Source organism: Pollicipes pollicipes, unplaced genomic scaffold (assembly GCF_011947565.3).
Source record: "Pollicipes pollicipes isolate AB1234 unplaced genomic scaffold, Ppol_2.1 Scaffold_3447;HRSCAF=4054_pilon_pilon_pilon, whole genome shotgun sequence".
Lineage (NCBI taxonomy): Eukaryota > Metazoa > Arthropoda > Thecostraca > Pollicipedomorpha > Pollicipedidae > Pollicipes > Pollicipes pollicipes.
Window position 1 is genome coordinate 26,837,031 of NW_023596297.1, and position 18,052 is coordinate 26,855,082.

The 18,052-nt window shown below is 57.5% G+C and overlaps 1 protein-coding gene across 1 annotated transcript in view; it reads left to right on the plus strand.

The window, feature by feature from the left end:
* LOC119092367 (rho GTPase-activating protein 26) overlaps positions 1-13,079 on the plus strand; it is a 32,871-nt gene extending 19,792 nt beyond the window's left edge. The window contains exons 5-21 of the mRNA XM_037215330.1: positions 1,562-1,672; positions 2,759-2,863; positions 3,711-3,785; positions 4,236-4,305; positions 5,012-5,108; positions 5,829-5,952; positions 6,731-6,880; positions 7,161-7,335; positions 7,612-7,717; positions 7,892-8,051; positions 8,549-8,701; positions 9,239-9,395; positions 9,613-9,756; positions 9,960-10,011; positions 10,558-10,629; positions 11,265-11,344; positions 11,574-13,079. Of these exons, the coding sequence (XP_037071225.1) occupies positions 1,562-1,672; positions 2,759-2,863; positions 3,711-3,785; positions 4,236-4,305; positions 5,012-5,108; positions 5,829-5,952; positions 6,731-6,880; positions 7,161-7,335; positions 7,612-7,717; positions 7,892-8,051; positions 8,549-8,701; positions 9,239-9,395; positions 9,613-9,756; positions 9,960-10,011; positions 10,558-10,629; positions 11,265-11,344; positions 11,574-11,665 (1,923 nt within the window). The 3' untranslated portion in view covers positions 11,666-13,079. The remainder of the gene's footprint in view (positions 1-1,561; positions 1,673-2,758; positions 2,864-3,710; positions 3,786-4,235; positions 4,306-5,011; positions 5,109-5,828; positions 5,953-6,730; positions 6,881-7,160; positions 7,336-7,611; positions 7,718-7,891; positions 8,052-8,548; positions 8,702-9,238; positions 9,396-9,612; positions 9,757-9,959; positions 10,012-10,557; positions 10,630-11,264; positions 11,345-11,573) is intronic.
* Positions 13,080-18,052: the final 4,973 nt, after the last annotated feature.

The following is an 18,052-nucleotide window of genomic DNA, read 5'->3' on the forward strand; positions in this document are numbered from 1 at the left end:
TCATGGTAGCCGGGTGCGCGAGGACTCGGCGTCCGTTTCCTGTTATCGCATTGCCACACTCGACTGACGCTGGGCTCCACCATGCCCTGTCTGCGTTCGCTGTGACCTCCCGCTTTTCCGTCTAGCCTCATTTGGATCATCCCCGTCTTCAGTGGTGTATGACTTCCAGCTCGGTGCTGGGTGAAGTTTTTCATGACCACGATGGGTGGTGGGTCGATGGGTGGAATTGATGGATTTGTGGAACATGATGCCACAGACAGTCATCAGAGCAGAGCGAACGTAAATTCTAACATCGGTTGCCTGACATCTTAGAGTTGCCTAGCATATCTCAGGAAGCACCCAAGTGCAGCCGCTACGGCCATTTTCACTATTTCCAACCTGGTTTCATGGCGAAGCGTTCGGAATATCTCAGAACCAGCGGCTCTCTGCGGAGCGAAAGGCCCTGAGAAGCCGCAGCTGAATGTGGCAGCTGCTCGGCGGACCCGTCGGCGCAGACTGCCAAAGCCAGGCGGCTGCCGGTGGCCGCACGCGCCCCGCCTCCCGACCCTGGCGTTGCGGCGTTCGAGATCGGTAATCAACGAGTCCCGATCTGCCGGGTGGGCGCCGGTTCTGGCGACAAAGCAGCGCCATTCCGACTGTTGACCGTGGCAGACCATGCCCTCGGCGACGACGGCTGGGCACCGTTACATCAAGGCCGGCATGCGCTCCCATCTGATGGTCGTGTGTCGCAAAGTGTTCAGTCAAGCGTGTTCGCACAAACACCACCGCCTTGTCTCGCACTGGCCTGATGTCGGGCCTCATGCGAGCGCGCGCTGTGCTCCGCGCCGTCGGCAGAAGGACGCCACCTGGCGGCGGCGCGCGAGCCCCTCGATATCGATCCGGGCCACTGCGCGCAAGGTCGGCTGTCGGGGCGTGCGGGCCGCGCGTGTCGGCGCCGTCTCGCGCGGCCCGACGCGGCGGCTGCGGCGCGCGGCACCGCCGGCACGGCGTGCGGCCCGAGCGCGCGGGCTCGCGGCACGAGCCGCTGGCGGCGGCCGTGCCGTGCGCGAGCTCGCCGCGGCACGCTCGCAGAGCGACGATCGAGATTCGAGAGGACAGGAGACGCACGGTCGCGGTGCCGCCTTGCTCCCCGCGGCCCGCGCTCGGGACCGGTGCGTGTGTGTCGACCGTGCAGACGGCGGCCGGACGCGTGCGTCACGCACCGAGCGACGACCCGGGCCGCTGTAATCGCGACCTGACCTCTGACCTTGACCGGTTTCTTATATCGACGCCCAGAGTGCCGGCCGCACCGCTGCCGAGACGGCGGGAACGCTCGCGTCCCGCCGCCGCCAGATGGTGGCGGCCGACTCGGCTCCCCGAGGGGCAAATGGCCGATCTCGTACGAACCGCGCCGAGCCGTACTCTCCGCCCGCCAGGGAGCCGAGCACGCACAGGTCACACATGGTCAACCGTCTGTGACCTGTGCGCGTGTTTGAGACGGGACAATACTGAGTGACCATACCGCGCCCACGGCCAGAAGCCAGCCGTTGCCAAGTCCCACTGACACCCTGCTGTGTTGCAGGCGGACGCGTCGCTGGAGCTGGACCAGCGCCAGTTTGACCAGGCCAGCCTCGACTACGTCTGCCTGCTCCAGGAGGTCCAGCAGCGCAAGAAGTTCGAGTTTGTCGAGACGGTGTGTGCTGGAGTCCGCGCGATCGCCGCACGGACCGGGCGACAGACGACCTCAGCATGCAACGTGTGCAGCCCCCCCCCCCCCCCCCGCCCCCTGGTCTCCCGTCCCCTGACAATGGTACCTAATGAACCGTGCGGTGCCGCTAGGGCTACCCCAATGGTAGCGCTGCAGGCGGTGTCATAAGATGTCTCGCTGCCGTTCACACCAGCTGACATGAGACACTGGTCTGTAGTCACACGCCAGTGGCGCTCGACTCCGCTCCTCCGTCCGTCCGTGTGCCCCGCCGAAGCACCGGTGCCCTCCACTGTGTCCGTCCGTCCGGCCGTGCGCCCCGCCGAAGCACCGGTGCCCTCCACTGTGTCTGCCCGCCCGGCCGTGCGCCTCGCTGAAGCGCGGGTGCCCTCCACTTTGTCTGCCCGTCCGGTCGTGCGTCCCACCCGTTGTGTGGGCGCGCTCCACCGTGCCTGCCCGTCCGGCCGTGCGCCTCGCCGAAACGCGGGTGCCCTCCACTGTGCCTGCCCGTCCGGTCGTGTGTCCCACCCGTTGTGTGGGCGCGCTCCGCTATGCCTGCCCGTCCGGTCGTGTGCCCCACCCGTTGTGTTGGCCCGCTCCAGCGGGCGGCAGCACGCTCCGTACGGCTCCGGCGGGCCGCCGCGTATCGGAGCGTCGCGCGCAGCCGCTGTCGGATGTACGGCCCGGCCCGCTCCGGCGACCCTCCTGACCGGCCACGCATCCCGACCGCTGTCTGGGGTCGGGCGTGTGCGCCGCTGTCTGGACACCAGTTGTATTCCCGTCGCGTTGCCTGCTCAGACAGCCTGCCCGGCCGCTGCTTCGTGCTGCTCGAGCCACAGACGTCTGGTCGGTATTTGCTCAGACTGCCTGGTCAGATATCGGTTAGACCCTGTAGACTGCGCTGTGCGAACGTTAACTGGCTCAGTCTCGTGGTCTCCTCAGACCAGACCAGATGAGATCTTCAGGCCAGGTCGACCCGACGACCCGCCGCAGACTGTTAGGTTTTGTTCTGCGCTGCCACAGGCATAGCGGAGCGTTCTGGCTTTTCACCGTTTCGCTATGACCCCGTTCCAGCTGCTGAGTTTCATGTACGGCTGGCTGACGTTCTACCACCAAGGACACGATGTGGCCAGGGACTCGCAGCGCTGCATGACGGATCTGCAGATTCGGCTTCAGAAGGTGAGCAGCCAGACCTCCGCCAGACTCGGCTTCTGCACGGACCGAATCCCATCTCACCCTAGACTCTGCGTCAGAAGGCGCGGGTACAGGCCGCCCTGTAGGCTTGGCTTTAAAAGGCGCGATAGTCCTGTGGGTTCGGCTCGAAAAGGTGCTCGTTTCGGCCCCCGGAGACGCGATGTCAGAAGGACCTGAACCCGATCTCCGCCTAGATTCGGTTTTGGAAGGTGCGGAGCTCAACCTGCCCTTAGATCCGGTTTGTGAAGGTACGGGAGCCGACCTCTGACGACATGGCGGCGCTAGTTGTGTACCGTTGGATCACCAGCTGGAGCTGCGGCGTCGTGTCTCTGGGCACTGCGATGGAATGGACGATGGGCACTGCGATGGAATAGACGGTGGATGCTGCGATGGAATGGACGGTGGATGCTGCGATGGAATGGGTGATGGGCGCTGCGATTGACGAAATGGGCGTACCCTCAAGATGACCGGGCGGTTGTTTTCGCACTGCAGCGAGTGTGCCGCCGTCCGATGACTGAGCTGGGTTGTGGATCCCGTCCTGACCCTTAGTGAAATGGGACAGGGTACGGTAACGCCGCCACCACCCCACACGACCAGGACTGAGTGTGATAGCCTCGGCCAGACCCCGCCGACGAGGGCGTGATCTGGCGACTCCGTCGTAGCCCCAGCTGACTAGGGCAGGGCACGGTAACACCGTCACGATCACAGCTGGCTGGGGTAGGGCTGCCTCGTCCAGACCCCCAAAACCCAAAACAGTCACTAGTGTGTGTGCTGTGCGGTGGCTTCATTTCCAAAGCGGTCGCTAACCAGTGTCCCCTCTGATCCGCTGCAGACCCGAGACGAGTTTATCGCCACTCGTAACGAGGTTGAATCGCTGAAGAATCGGACGCTGGAAGTGCGACACACGGTACGGCAGCCCGCCACCCGCGGGGTACCACCGACCCTCTGTGCCAGTGCAGTCAGCCCAGCTGAGTGCTGAGTCATCGCTTATCGGGGCTGCGATCGCTTGGTTTTGTGTCAGTGAAGGGGCCTTTGAATCACGCATAACTAGCTGGTTTTTTGGGGTATGCATGACTGGCGTGGCTCAGTTCCATGCCAATACTTATTAGAGCGCGTGTACGCTGTTTTTTTCGTACAGTCGGTGTTCCTGTATTTATGTGATTACAGCCCTCACTTTTGATGCGCTGCGGTTTTGTGCGCCGTTATTACCTTGCCCCAGATAAGGTGGTGACGCCGAACGTGTAGTGTCAGTCCTGCGTTTGTCGATTGGAAGTCATCCTCATGTCGTCGAGGGGGGTGGCGGTCCGACTCCATGGCCAAGCGACGGCATCTTCAGGCCCTGCTGTCTGTGTTCCAGAAGTCGCTAGATGTTGGGAGCATGGACAAGATGTACACTAGACAGGGGTACCTGTACCTCATGGAGAAAAGTAAGTACAATGCTTTAAAAGGTTGCCTCTCGTACCTGCGCCCATCCTCGCTTTGCATGGTGGATTTAGTCACGAGGTTGTCTGTCCGCAGGGTCTGATATTTGACCTTCGTTCTCCAGTCTGGTCAGACTTACCTGTATGAATGACCTCGTCGACGCATTGCCTGTCACCGGCAGTGAGGCTACGTATTTGTAGTTCATTTTTAACCCCGTCGTTCGGTTGCTAATGCCGCCAGATTTTAACGAAATTGGTTTTAAGTATGTGGTCACTCCAAGAATTGATCTGTTTTAGATGGGCGATGTCGTTTAAGTTAGATGTCAGTGGCCCCCGCCCACTTGTCGAATGGTCGATCCTTGCGCACCCCGAATGACGCCCAGGGTGTGAGCTGGCTGTTGGTCGCGGCCAAGAAAGAATTGTACTGCATGTGAATTGCGTCGCATTTTCTCGACCCTCCACGGGCTGAAGAAAGCCAAAGGCCATAAGGGCAAAAAACGCCCGAGAGTGACCCGAGAGTGGCTGTTAGTGGGAAGTTAACTGCCTCCGCTCATGTAAAACTAATGTGGCGGATCTTTGCTAAATCATCTTGTCATTACGGCTCATCAGCAGCTACCGAGCCAATCTGTTTCCATCGTTATCCGAATTGCGATGCCGTGTCCGTGGCGCGTGTGCCGCTGACCTTGACACTGACCCTCCCTCGACCTGGCAGAGGCGTTCGGCACCACGTGGACGAAACACTACTGCATGTACGACAAGAAGTACCGGCATTTCACGCTGATCCCGTACAACCAGATCACCGGAAAGCTGGTGAGTTTGCCGCCGTCGCGCCGGGTCGGTTAGGCCACGTCAGGCTCTGTGAAGACCGTGGACTCGGACAGGACAGCGGGTCCCGCAGTCGGTCAGGTCTGTGCTGTCCCTGTTACAGAGCTCCACGTGTCAGCCGGTCCTGCAGCCGGTCCTGCTGTATTAGACTTGACGTCTGCGGAGCATGGACATTGTTCTCATTGGGGGAAGAGCTGGAAGTGATGGCATCGACTGCATTGCACTGAGACGCCCCGTCAGCGTTGCTTTTCATCATCACCATAGTGAATTTGCGTAGGCATAGTGATTACACTCAGAGCATGACGAAACTTTCCATCATAGAGGCCTGCTACACACATGCTATACGTGTTATCCTTTTACGGACCCCGACGAACTTGATGACAGGCCAGTTGGTGGTCAGGTCCGTTTTTCTCGTATCACAGATCTCGACAGACCATGTGATGGTCAGGCCTGTGCTGTCTCTGTTACAGAGCTCGACGGACCAGATGATGGTCAGGTCTGCGCCGTCTCTGTTACAGAGCTCGGCGGACCAGATGATGGTCAGGTCTGTGCTGTCTCTGTTACAGAGCTCGACGTACCAGATGATGGTCAGGTCTGTGCTGTCTGTTACAGAGCTCGACGGACCAGACGATAGTCAGGTTTGTGCTGTCCCTGTTACAGAGCTCGACGGACCAGAACGATAGTCAGGTTGTGCGTCCCTGTACGAGCTCGACGGACCAGATGGTGGTCAGGTCTGTGCCGTCCCTGTTACAGAGCTCGACGGACCAGATGGTGGTCAGGTCTGTGCCGTCCCTGTTACAGAGCTCGACGGACCAGATGGTGGTTCAAGTCTGTCCTCTGTGGCCGCGACCATGTCAGGTCTGTGCCGTCCTTTACAGAGCTCGACGATCAGATGTGGTCAGTCGTGCCGTCCCTGTCAGACGATTCTCGCCGTTGTTCGAACGTGACGTGCCGTTACAGGAGCGCCGACGGACCAGGTGGTCAGTCTGTGCCGTCCTTTACAGCTCGACGATCAGGTCAGGTCTTGGCCGTCCGAGCTCGACGACCGGTGGCGGCTGTGCTCCCTGTTACGACTCGACTGACAATGGTGGTCAGTCATGCGTGCGCCGACGGAGACGACACGCCGCTTCTGCTCGACGTGACAGGAGCGACGGCCAGGTTTACACGCTGCAGGCACTTCCGACACGACCGCCACTCGGCTGGACCCATGCGCAGGAGCCGTGCTGCCGTCCCCGCCCCTCCTCGGGGCCGGGCCAGTGTGTATGTGTGCGTGCGTATTGTGTGTGTGCGGGGGGGGGGGGCGTGCGTCGGGCGGGCGGGCGGGCGGGCGGGCGGGCGGGCGACGGGCGCACTACACCGTGCTCACAAGTCCGGAACGGGAGTGCCAGCTACCCCACCTGCCAATGAACACTGACATTGCGGCGGATGTTTGCCGCTGCGTATTTCCTATTAGAATACACGTGCCTCATATTTGGACACAGCAAATGTGCACAGCGGACGCGGCAGGTCAGGCGATCGCGTCGGCTCTGTCGGGCCTGGCCGCGTTCACCGCCGGGGAGTGAGGCCGGCCGCCCAGCCGTCTAACGGAGCGCCGCGCCGCCGGCAGATGTACGCCCGGTACGGCGCAGAGCAGCGCGCCGACGAGACCAGCCTGGACGCGGCCGGCCTGTACTTCGTCACGCGCTGCCTCAGCCAGCTGGAGGAGCGCGGCCTGCTCGACCAGGGCCTGTACCGGGTGGTCGGCGTCAGCTCCAAGGTGCGCCTCTCAGAGGGACTTCTGCCGCCCCGCGCCGACGAGCGTCGCTGAGGCCGGCTGGGTGTCAGATGTGGGGAGGGTCCGTCCACGCGGCGTCACATCGCTGGGTGGAGTGAGGCCAGTGACCGGCTAGGGAACCCCGCGGGGGCGGCGGCGGCAGTGGCGTGTCCCTCTGACCGCCGCTGACCCGCGGCCCAGCTGACTCGGCGCCCCCTCCCCCTTGGCCCCCTCCGTCGGACGCATGTCGCCTGAGCGTCAGCGTGCCCGGCACCACCGGCAGGTGAACCGGCTGGTGCAGCTGGGGCTGAGCCTGTCCAAGTTCGAGCAGGTGTCGCTGCAGAGCCCGCAGGAGTGGGAGAACAAGACGATCACCAGCGCTGTCAAGACCTACTTCCGCAACCTGCCGGAGCCGCTCATGACCTTCAAACTGCACTCGGAGTTCATGAACGCCGCCAGTGAGTGACCGCGCCAGCGATACGGTGCGCATGCGCACATCGTGCTGCCGATCCGCAGAAGGTGATGCGCTGTCATGCGCAGCCATAGTAATGTTATTACGCGTTGGACGGAAAAGCGAGCCCGCGTAACAAGGCCCAGTCATTTGAGAGGGCCGTGTCCAAAATCATGTTGTGTGACTGCGGTGTAGTGATGTCCAGTATCATGTGTGGCGACAGTGTGCGTTGTCTGGGCGAAGCACTTGTGGAAGCCTATTATCTGATCGTCCCGACTTGCAGAAACGGATAAGAAGGACGCCCGCGTGGCGAAGGTGCACAGCGTGGTCAACAAGCTACCGAAGTTGAACTTCCAGCTGCTCAAGATCCTCATAAAGCACCTGCAAAAGTAAGTCCCTGGTGTTTTATGGTGGCGGAGTGCCGGGACACAATATCCTGTCATGTCTTGCATGGCCTCCGATGCGCCAGCTGCGTGTGTCTGTGGGTGTTTCACGCGTCCGCCCGTGCGTTGTCACCGGCCCGACTGACGCCACCCCCTCTGTCCGCTCTGTCGCGCGCGCAGCGTGAGCAACAAGAGCGACCGCAATCTGATGTCGATCAGCAACCTGGCCGTCTGCTTCGGACCGACGCTGCTGCGGCCCGAGGAGGACACCATGGCCGCCATCATCGACATCAAGTTCTGCAACACCGTGGTCGAGACGCTCGTGCTGAACTATGACCTGGTGAGCACGGCGCAGAGCTTGCACTACCGGGCGGCCGCGGCGGGAGCCTGCCTCGGCTGGGAGGCGGGCGGCGCCTGTGTGCGGGGTGCCGGCTGCCGCTGTCGGACAGCAGCGGCCCGCTGTCGGACTGCGGCGGCCCGCTGTCGAACTGCGGCGATTCTTTGCATGCATTGGGTACTGGATTGGTCTCGAACTGACTTGGGTGGTTGTTGCCCAGCGCTTTGCTCGCAGCCGGCCACCGAAGGTGCTGACATTGCCTGGCTATCAATTCTGCGCCACTGCTGCCAACGGTTTTTGGAGCATGAGTAGCTCGTGAGGAATTCCCGTAATAATGTGCAGTAAAATATGTCTGCCTGCCCTGTTCTACGCCAGTTACCGCCGAGCCGGTCTCGTTGTCTGCTGGTGTGTGATGATAGGTGTTACGTCTACACCTCGGGCTGCCGGGTGCTCCGGCGCTGTCGTGCTGTCAGCCTCCTCTTGACGACCGGCCGTTTCAGATATTCGGCGGCGGCGCGCCTGGAGAGGCGCCAGAGCCGGAGCCGAACGGCCGGCCGGCGGCCAACGGTCCTTCCCCGGACCCCGAGCCGGACCCGGCACCGGCGCCCAGCTGCCAGCCGCCGGCCAAACCTCAGCTCTCGGCCTCCGCCAAGGTCGGTGCCCAGTGTGCCGAGGTGACGACACAGTACACTCCGACGGCTGCTGTCGCAGCTCGCCCGACATAGGACATGTACGCCCGACATAAGACATGTTTTCCATACAGGCAGGCTTATGGGCGCAAAATGACCCCAGAAGTCGGCGCGCCCTAAAACCCAATTCATCATCACAGGCAGGCTTGCGGCGTTCGGCAGAGGACTGTTCTTCGAGAACGTTTTGTGATTCATCGAATGTTTTGCAGGGATGGCTTTGGGGCCAGATCTAGGGTAGGCTAGGCTTGTTGCGAAAACTTCGATCTCACCACCACAGAGGTTCTAGTCCAACGGAGATGTTTGTTCGGAAGATTATAGCATGTATGCAATATCACGGCACTGTCGGTGTTGAATAACCGTACTGTGATCGGGTTCCTTAACCGCTGTTTTGGTAGGGTGTCCTGTCCTAGAGTCGCGGGTCTGCATGTGTCGCGACTGGTCGGTATCACGGACTCGTGACTCTGGGCTCGCCGGTGCTGATCGCCGCCCCCCTGCCGGCAGCTGCAGCGTCGCTCGCTCTCGCCGGATCTGGGTCCGGCGGCCCGCTCCGTGCGGCTGGGGTCGGCGCGGCTCCGTGCGACCACCGCGCCGGCGCCGCTGGCGGCCGCCGAGCCGGGCAGCACGCGACCGCGGCCCAACCACGTCTCCAGCACGCTCGGTAGGTGGCTGGCGGTGCCTCGCTGCGTTGGACGCTCCCTCTGAGCGGAGACCGCGCGTCCCCGCCGCTTCTGTCGGGGACAAGTGGGTGCCCGGGGCTGGGCCGTTCCGAGGGCTGGGCTGTTCCGGGGATTGGGCGGTGTGTGGGTGCACGAGCTCGGTGTCAGTGCGCCGACGCTGGCGGCGGCGCCGTCTGACCGCTGCCTCGCCTGCGGCAGTGACGAGCGACCGGGACCCGTCGGAGGGCGGCAGCCCCGTCACAAACAGCATGAGCAGCAGCAACGAGTCGCTGTCGTCGCGGTCGTCGCGGGACGGCTCGCGGCCGCAGCCGCCCGGCTCGGCCACCTCGTCGCCATACGCCCGTGAGTGTCGCCCCCTCCGCCTCCTCCTCGCAGCGGGTGACGCGGGTCAAGTGCGCGCCGCTCGGATGTTGGCAGCGCGTGTGTGCTGGTTGCTCGTCCGCTGAAGTGCCCCGAGACGCGCCTGGCGAGGGCGCACGCGCGCGTCGGTGTGTGTGGCTGGTGGCGCGAGTCGTGACGGGACTGACGACTGTCGCTCGCCGCAGGAGGGAAGCTGAGGGTCCGCTGTCCGCCCAGCTACCGGTCTCAGCCTGACCTGTGAGTTCCGAGTGCCACCGGAAGGGGCGCTGGCGGCGCCGGCCTGCCTGATAGCCTGCTAGTGCGTCATGCTCGGCGGACCTGGTGTCAGCTGTTCCGGTGGATAGTGCTCAGGGGTGATGATTATACATGACAACTGATTGAACGGACGGATAAGTCTAGAATGTGCTGTGGCCCACGCATTTTGTTGTGCCGCGTGGTTGTGTCACGATCCCGGGTGGGCGCGGGTTCATTGGACCGCACGTAGCCAAGGTCTTGTTTGGCAAGGAACGACGGTGAATCCGCTCGTTGTAATTTGCTGGCAGGTGAGCTCGCCCAGCACGGCGGCATGACTCGACGCTGTACCGTTGTCCTCGGTCGTAGCCGGGGCCGGAGTTGGCCGTCCTCGGACGTAGCCGGGGCCGGAGTTGGCCGTCCTCGGTCGTAGCCGGGGCCGGAGTTGGTCGTCCTCGGTCGTAGCCAGGGCTGGAGTTGGCCGTCCTCGGTCGTGGCCGGGGCTGGAGATGGTCGGAGACGTGTTTTGACAGTGTGTCGTGCTGCGCGCAGGTCCGTGTCAGTGCCGGTCAGCTCGGGCCCGCCGCCCGGCCCGTCCCCGGCCGCCGGTCACGACCGCCTCAGGTAATCGGCCGCCCCGACTGGGACACCGCTCACGCAGTCAGGTCGGGAGTCGCGCCCGACATCGGTCCCAAAGCGGCGCCGCGCCCCGCCCAACACGCCTCCCACCACCCCGTTCTCGTCCGCCATGTGGCCACCTGATGGTGTGGGGCGTCAGATTAAACTGGCCATCGTTTAAGCACATGTGGTTGTTGGAGTCTCGTCGGAAGAGGGCTAGAGGCCCAATGCTCCGCCATCCCTCCTCCAACTGTACACACTTCAAGCTTGTTCAACCCCACAACCATAGTGAAACTGTGTGTTTTGCTTACATTGCCAGACAACACAGATTTGTCTCGCACATGTGCATTGCGCGCCCCTTGGTATGTTCGCACGTGAAATTCTTGCTAACTTTGAACTATGGATGCTAAACGTCGTCCAAGTGATGAGAAGACGGGACACAAAGATGTTCCGACTTTGTCTAATTCTTGATTGGATTAAAAGCGCTTCTTCCACGCCTAATTTTGCACATTCCACTATTAGATTCACGAACGGCTTGGTCGTAATGGTTTGTGCATCACGTAGTGTTCCTCAGTAGGTGTGCTGATGTGTGCCGTCCGCGTGCCGACTGCCCTTTAACCGGCCGTAATCTCGTCTTGCAGGCGGGTGCGAACACTGTATGCCTGCGTGGGAGAGAACGAGTCCGAGTTGTCTTTTGAGCCGAACCAAATCATAACAAATGGTAAGCCGTCGGGCGGTTTGTCGGCGCGGGCATGGATAGCGCTAGTCAGGCCGGTACTCATCCTTGTCCATGAGCCGCTTTGACAAAGACGGAGCCACAAGCCACAGACCAGCGTTAGCCTCTGCTCAGCCGCGGCCGCGGCGTGACTGGTTTTCTCGTGAGTGCGATGCTCGCGCCTGTCGCGTGGCGCTGGTTGTTGGGTGACGACGGTGCCGTTCCCCTGTTGCAGTCCGTCCGTCACGGGAGCCCGGCTGGCTGGAGGGTACGCTGAACGGCCTGCCCGGCCTGGTGCCCGACAACTACGTCGAGTTTTTGCCGTGAAGGTGCAGCGCCCGAACCTGTAGTTGCGCGGCGGTGCGTCGGCCGCGCCGGGCGCCGAGCGTCTGGTGGCGCGCTGCGGCCCGCCCATCCCGCCGAGGGCGGCTAGTGTGAGCCGAGCTCGAGCACAGGGACAAGCAGCGGCTCCCGGCGCCCCCGTCGCCGACAGCGGCTGGGAGGCTGGCGCGTGAAACGACCGAGGCGCGAGAGCTAGCTGCGCGACCTCGAAACATTCCGTGTCGGTCACCACGGCACCTCGGGACATTCCATCCGGCCACGGTGTGACTCCGAGCCATTCCATCCGGTCACGTGGGACCTGCCGACATTCGGCCGCACGCGTTACGCCATGACGCGTGCCGCGAGTTTAGCGGATCGCCCCGGCCGGCGCGTGTTGCGACCTGTAACGCTGGTCCTTATATCCATGGAACGCAACGCAGTCATTCCAAAGGACCATTTCTGCAAAGTGAGTTTGCATAATTGTCCTGTGCATTTTTAGGGGGGAGCGACCCCAGCTCTAGATATTCCGTGCAGCAGCTGCCACGCCACAACCGTCTTATGTTGAGTGGACATGAATTCAGCGCAGCGTTTATATGGGTGCAATGTCTATGTATACACGCAAAGATGTACAGATACACTGTATTTATGGTAGCTTGTATGCATACTGTACAAATGATGCATGTGCATTGTGCAAAACTAAGAGCTCCGTGCCTTTGCAAGATGTCGAATAAATCGAGCCCGGACCGGGAGTCATGCATTTGTTATGCAGCATGAAGAAAATCTCATCTCTCGTCTGGTCTCCTTGGCTACTCCGTCGGCTAGCCCCAGCATTTTATTGACACAAGCGACGCAGGGTATACACCATGACGTAGTTTCATCCCACACCGGCACACAGTCGCGGAAGACATCAGCTAAATCCATGAGCAGTCGATCGACCGCGTTGCGTGTTCAGGAGCAACCCGATAGTTTTCCCTACATGCATATCACTTCAGTGAAGACAAGGGATGCGGCGAGAACAGCACTGCCGCGGTGCATAAGGTGGGCATAGTTTGAGCTCCTCCAGCCCAGCGTCGAATTCTAATCAAAGGCAAGCTGCTGAATACCCACCGGGAACTTGTAACAGTTGACGCTTTCTCCCCAATCAACGATGTATTTCGTACTGTCACAATCGACGCAAGAACACCAATAAACAAAACCACCAGGTATTTGAGGTACTGTGCAGCCCACACAGCTGCACAGCTTTGCCTAGTGCTCAAGTCAGTGAAGCCACTGACCATTCCTAGCACATCAAAAACAGTTTGTTGAACAATCAGTGGTAATATCTATGGTATACTCAGTTTTGCAGGCACCAGAGCTGCAGCCCAATTGCTATTGCAGGTTTGTCAGGGCTGGTAGCCTCCTCAAGGTCACTGGAAATCAGCTTGACTCCTGCTTCGGTTCTTCATAATATCGCTTTTTCAGTGTTCTGTATTTTCTCAGCATGTAGAGAGCCTCCAGCTCCTTAGAGACATACTCAGCCTTGCAAAGTAGCTGCTCAATGTGTGCTGGATCAGTCACATCCTTGTTCTTCATAAATGATGATTTCAGTCGATCTCGAAAGAAGTCATAGCCCTTGGGGTAGTTTTTGCCCAGGTGTAGAAGCTATGGATCACAAGAAACCACATTTAGATAGAGTAAACACATTGCTATGGGTATTGCTAGTTTTAGTTTGTCATCTTAAGCATGCAACAAGTTCCCTTTAATTTAAAATTTAAACAAGTTCCTAAAGTTTCTCCTCTCATTCCCTACACTGTACCTCCAGTACCAGATGTTTATAAAATTTTCAGCTTCGACCTCGTACAATTTAATAGCAAACATTGTTTATGTAACTGCACCAAGAGAATTAGTGCACATCTAGGCATCCAAATGCAGAATGTGCTCATAGATTGGGCCCCAGCCCAAAGAACAAGATGTCAAGATCAACTGACCTCAGATGATTAATAGTTACTGACAGCCGCTGTCTTAGAGAAACAGCTAGAAAAGTTGTCTGTAGGTTGTTACATGGGGTTGTTACAATGGGGGGCAAGAAGGGGTTCTCATTGAGCATAACCAAAGTGTAATACAGGTGGGAGAGAGGCTTGACAGCATGTTACACTTAGGCATGGTTGTAAAACATGCAAAATGCTTTGCAGAATATTAAAACCCTAAAGACAGATAACAGAGCCTTTTCTAATAACAAGCAGCAAAACCTTTTTTCCTATCACACCTCAAGCTCAATTTGGAGTAGAAAGAAACATTAGCTTTTGGGACAAATTTTCCAGGCCAAGATCGAGCTGGGGTAGGTTTTCTTCAGAAAAGCAGTGTGGAACAAGCAGGCAGAGTGTTGAGAATTGTCTAAGCTGTGTTAAACAACTTGTGGAAGGAGCAGGAAGCACAAAGCAGGGTGCTCAATGCTAGTATGTAGCACACAAAACATAAAGGTGCCAACAGCCACACCCTCATCACACTTTGTATGCCAAATGAAAGCATTTGCATATGGAATTCAAGTGGGTGCAGCTTCCCCATTCGGTATCCACATAAGTACTTCGGAAGGTATATAACTTACATTTTTATAGGCTTGGATAACTTTTACTCTGGAGCCCAGAGACATCTTGTCACCTAGGCGATATACAACGAATATTACGGATGTGTTATAACATCTAATACGATGGCAATCAGATGTTAGGACCAATCTGAAATAGGAATACAGGTTTGCACCCCCTTCACAGTTACATAAAACGAAATACCAGATACGTTCAGAAACAGGATAGCCCTCGGGGCACAGAATGCGCCACATTATGAAACTTTAGCGCCAGAAACACAACGATTGGATGAAAACCTCAACGCACGAACCTAGAATTGCCTTCCGTTGCAATATGGATATATACATATATATATATATATATATATATATATATATATATATATATATATAACATGATATGTAAAAGCAGGGTCCAGAAGAAAGAGCATGCGGCCATGAAAGAGCATCCTTAAGCCGAAAGGGGACCAAAATCCTTATTTCGGATCGACATGACGTTGACTTTCAAGAGAAACCATCTTTCAGACCACCACAAATAGCTCACATGCTCATTTCCAGAGGTATCGATGTCCAGGGGCGCCTTACGGGCCCTAAATAATCATTCTCAAGAATATGGTATCCCCGGAACACGGCCACGTTTTGTTTGACTCCCGGACCAAATCCTGGATTGGTCCCTTGGGCGAGGGCGCTACCAAAACCTCCACTTTCGGGCCACCGTAGCCTGAATTTTCAACAGACGCTATACCTAAGACCCGTGATAGAGGGCACTTATAAGATCCCAGATCCAACAGCCCCGTAGAAAGTAACAGGGCGCTGTAAGACGCCATCTGGACCGATATTTCAAGTCACGGCAGTGCGGGTGGGGCGCCAGTCTCGGCTTCAATCGGGTCCTTAATTTTTGGTTCCGAGTGGCCCTTTGAGTCCCTCTTGCACTCCCTCAAACACGACTTAGGGTGACTCGCGGTCACTTACCGGCACAGAGTGTTCCTGATAGGCGCTGTGAGCCCCTGGCCGACACCCTCATTTTTTTTAGGGACCGCGACGAATGCAAATCGCGGGGCAGACTTTGCTCATGCTTGGAAAAGGACTCCCCGAGCTCAAACCGACACGGAGTTGCCTGTTTGGTGTTGGTGATTTTTCACCGAAAGAGACGCCCACTCTGTCCAACAGGTCCTCAGTTCCTGCAAGAGGCCCTTTGACTTGCGTTTAGATCACGGCCCTTAATGTGACCTACAGCCAGTCCTTCGAGCCCTTCGGACCCTTCAGCCTTTCGATCCGGCTCTTGCTTCTTTGGCTCCGAGGAACCCTTTGGTCTCTCTTCGGGCTTCCTCAAGCAAAGCCCGTTGCCGAATCGGGGCCACCGATCCATGACTGCCGATCCTGCCGATCCATGACTCCCCATTGGGCACTGTGGGTCCCTAGCCGACACAAGGGCACCGATCATTGTTTCAGCGACCCAAGAGGTTCCGTTTCAGTTATTCATTCCCTCTTTTGAAGCCCGCAACATTCTTATTCCTGGCCATGCAGGAGCTGCGTATACCAACCCCGCCCAGCAGCTTGCCCAAGGAGCGCCCCTGAGCAGGGTAACCAGAGCAGCAACGGACAGTTGCCCATCCCCATTTGCCAAGAGGACAAAGATATCGCTCCTCAATTGATGGTCTTGTCATGACCATGTCCGCCAGTTCGGCCACAGCTGGATGCAGTTTCAGCGCGCGACAGGGGCTGAAGGCTTTTCCGTTTAAGGGTGACGCAGAGGAGGATCAAGGCAGCAGTAGTGTGTCGCGTGCGTCGCCTTCGCCTGGATCGAACGGGTCCAGCTCATACCGCAGGCGCTTTTGCCAGTCTTAACGCACCACGTCAGAGCACCTTTGGCGGCACTTAGGATCGCACCATGAACGGTGTTGCATACCTGGAGGGAGCATGTGAGCCGCGTGATCCTCAAGCGTGTTGTTGAGATGCGTTTATTGCCACCATAATGAATAGCAGTCTTTATTCTGTTATTAATTTTCATAAGCAAACTAAAAACTTTTGGAATCGTGTGTCCAAGCCATATCGTGCGGTTGGGTAAAAGTACATGAAGATCGCCCCGCGAAGCTTTAGGCACCCTATTAAATAACGATTTTACCCCGATTTATTACGAGGCCGCTTGGTCCAGGTGGTAACGCGCTTAATTACGCGCGCTGTGCTGAGAGGAAGCTGCAAAAACTGCGATAGTCTGTTTTCTGAGGACATGGAACAATTCCCCATGTTCGTATGCAAGGTGGAAGGTTAGTTCAGCGTGTTCCTCTCCAATGTGGAAAGACGTCCGTTAACGAACGTTCTTCCACATTGGGAAGGAAGGGGCTGCCAGCCGTTTGGATTATGTCTTTCCAGCCAGCACCCACAGGACCAATGCTAAATTTTCAAAAAGTTATGGGCCTCAGCTCCAGCCCCCCCCCCCCCCCCGGTCCCCGCGCCTCCATACCTTCCGGTGGTGTGACGCAAGGCACATAACTTTGCGTATCAATGATCATTTACAACACCAGCCATTCCACGCATGATTTCAAACTCATTTTTCATCCAAGTCCTGATGTGCTGGTTTTACTACCTCGTTCCCCTACCAAACATTGGTGGTGCCGCCCCTGCGCTAGGGGTGTGTAAAGAAACCACATGTGAGCTGCTCAACGAAATCATGCCAAGTCGTGATCATTTGGGTACTTGTTCCACACACTTTCGGTAAGATGTTTGCATAAATTTGTTCACTTTGTGCAACCTAGTTTACTGGTGTGTCAGATCCGGCAGGGACTTTTTTCTGTCTTGTAGGGCGCATGCTAGACAAGCAAAAGTTAATTTTTTCGTAACTGTGCTGTGTTTGTTAGTGACTCACATGTTTTGCAAGTTTGAAATATGAAGTGTTAAGAACCATCCATGAATTGGCCATTTTCCACCCTCTCCCTCCCCCTTGGGAGGGGAGGGTGGCTACGCACTGGTTAAGTTGGGCAACCCCCCCCCCCCCCCTGGCTACGCTGCTTTAAACAAGCCATCTGAAAAAAACAGGTCCGTTTAACGCATTCTTTTGCTGGGAGAAAGCCCACACAGTGTCCGGCTCCAAGATTGCAATTCGTGTTTGAAGATATCATCATGATTTGCAGTCACACCTAAGTAGAATATTATGTGGTACAAACTCTCCTCTTCCTCCCTCGTTACCGTTCCGTTACGTTTCATTTCCCTTCCGCAATGGCTTGCGTATTTTATTGACAGCTCCTTAGCAAAAAATGCATAATTTTGCTGGACGACATATATAAAGTGCAAAAAACTTCCGAGTCTGGCCCACAGACCGGCCAAAAGCGGGTAGGCCTTTCGGTGTCATAGGGGGGAGGAGGGTATTGGCAGGTTAAAAAGCTGCGTCTCCGTCCTAAGCCCTGCTCACGGCAGATATGTTTTGAAAAGGAGTTTAGTTCTGCTTGTTTGTTTGCTTTTTGTTTGTTTGCTATTTCTTTACACAAATACAATCTTAGAGGCTGTATACTCCCGTTCCCAAAAGGTGCGCTATGATGAATTGTAAAAACAACATTTTTTATCCGGTACTATGCATCTAAAAACAGTCATCAAAGATGACCACCTAACTATGATAGGGGGCCGATTTAAAGAAAGATGGCGTGGGACACATCGTTTATTCAGTAACTGCTCTCTCAGCCTGGATCGATGGGCTAAAATCAAGGGCTTAAATTTCCGTGATCATGTAACACCACTTGGACGATGGGGCGCAGTTTGATGTTGCAAGGCAAACGGAGACGGCGGGGTCACAGCTTGCAGCGCCACCTGTCTAGTTGAGAGATGCAGCGCCACCTTGC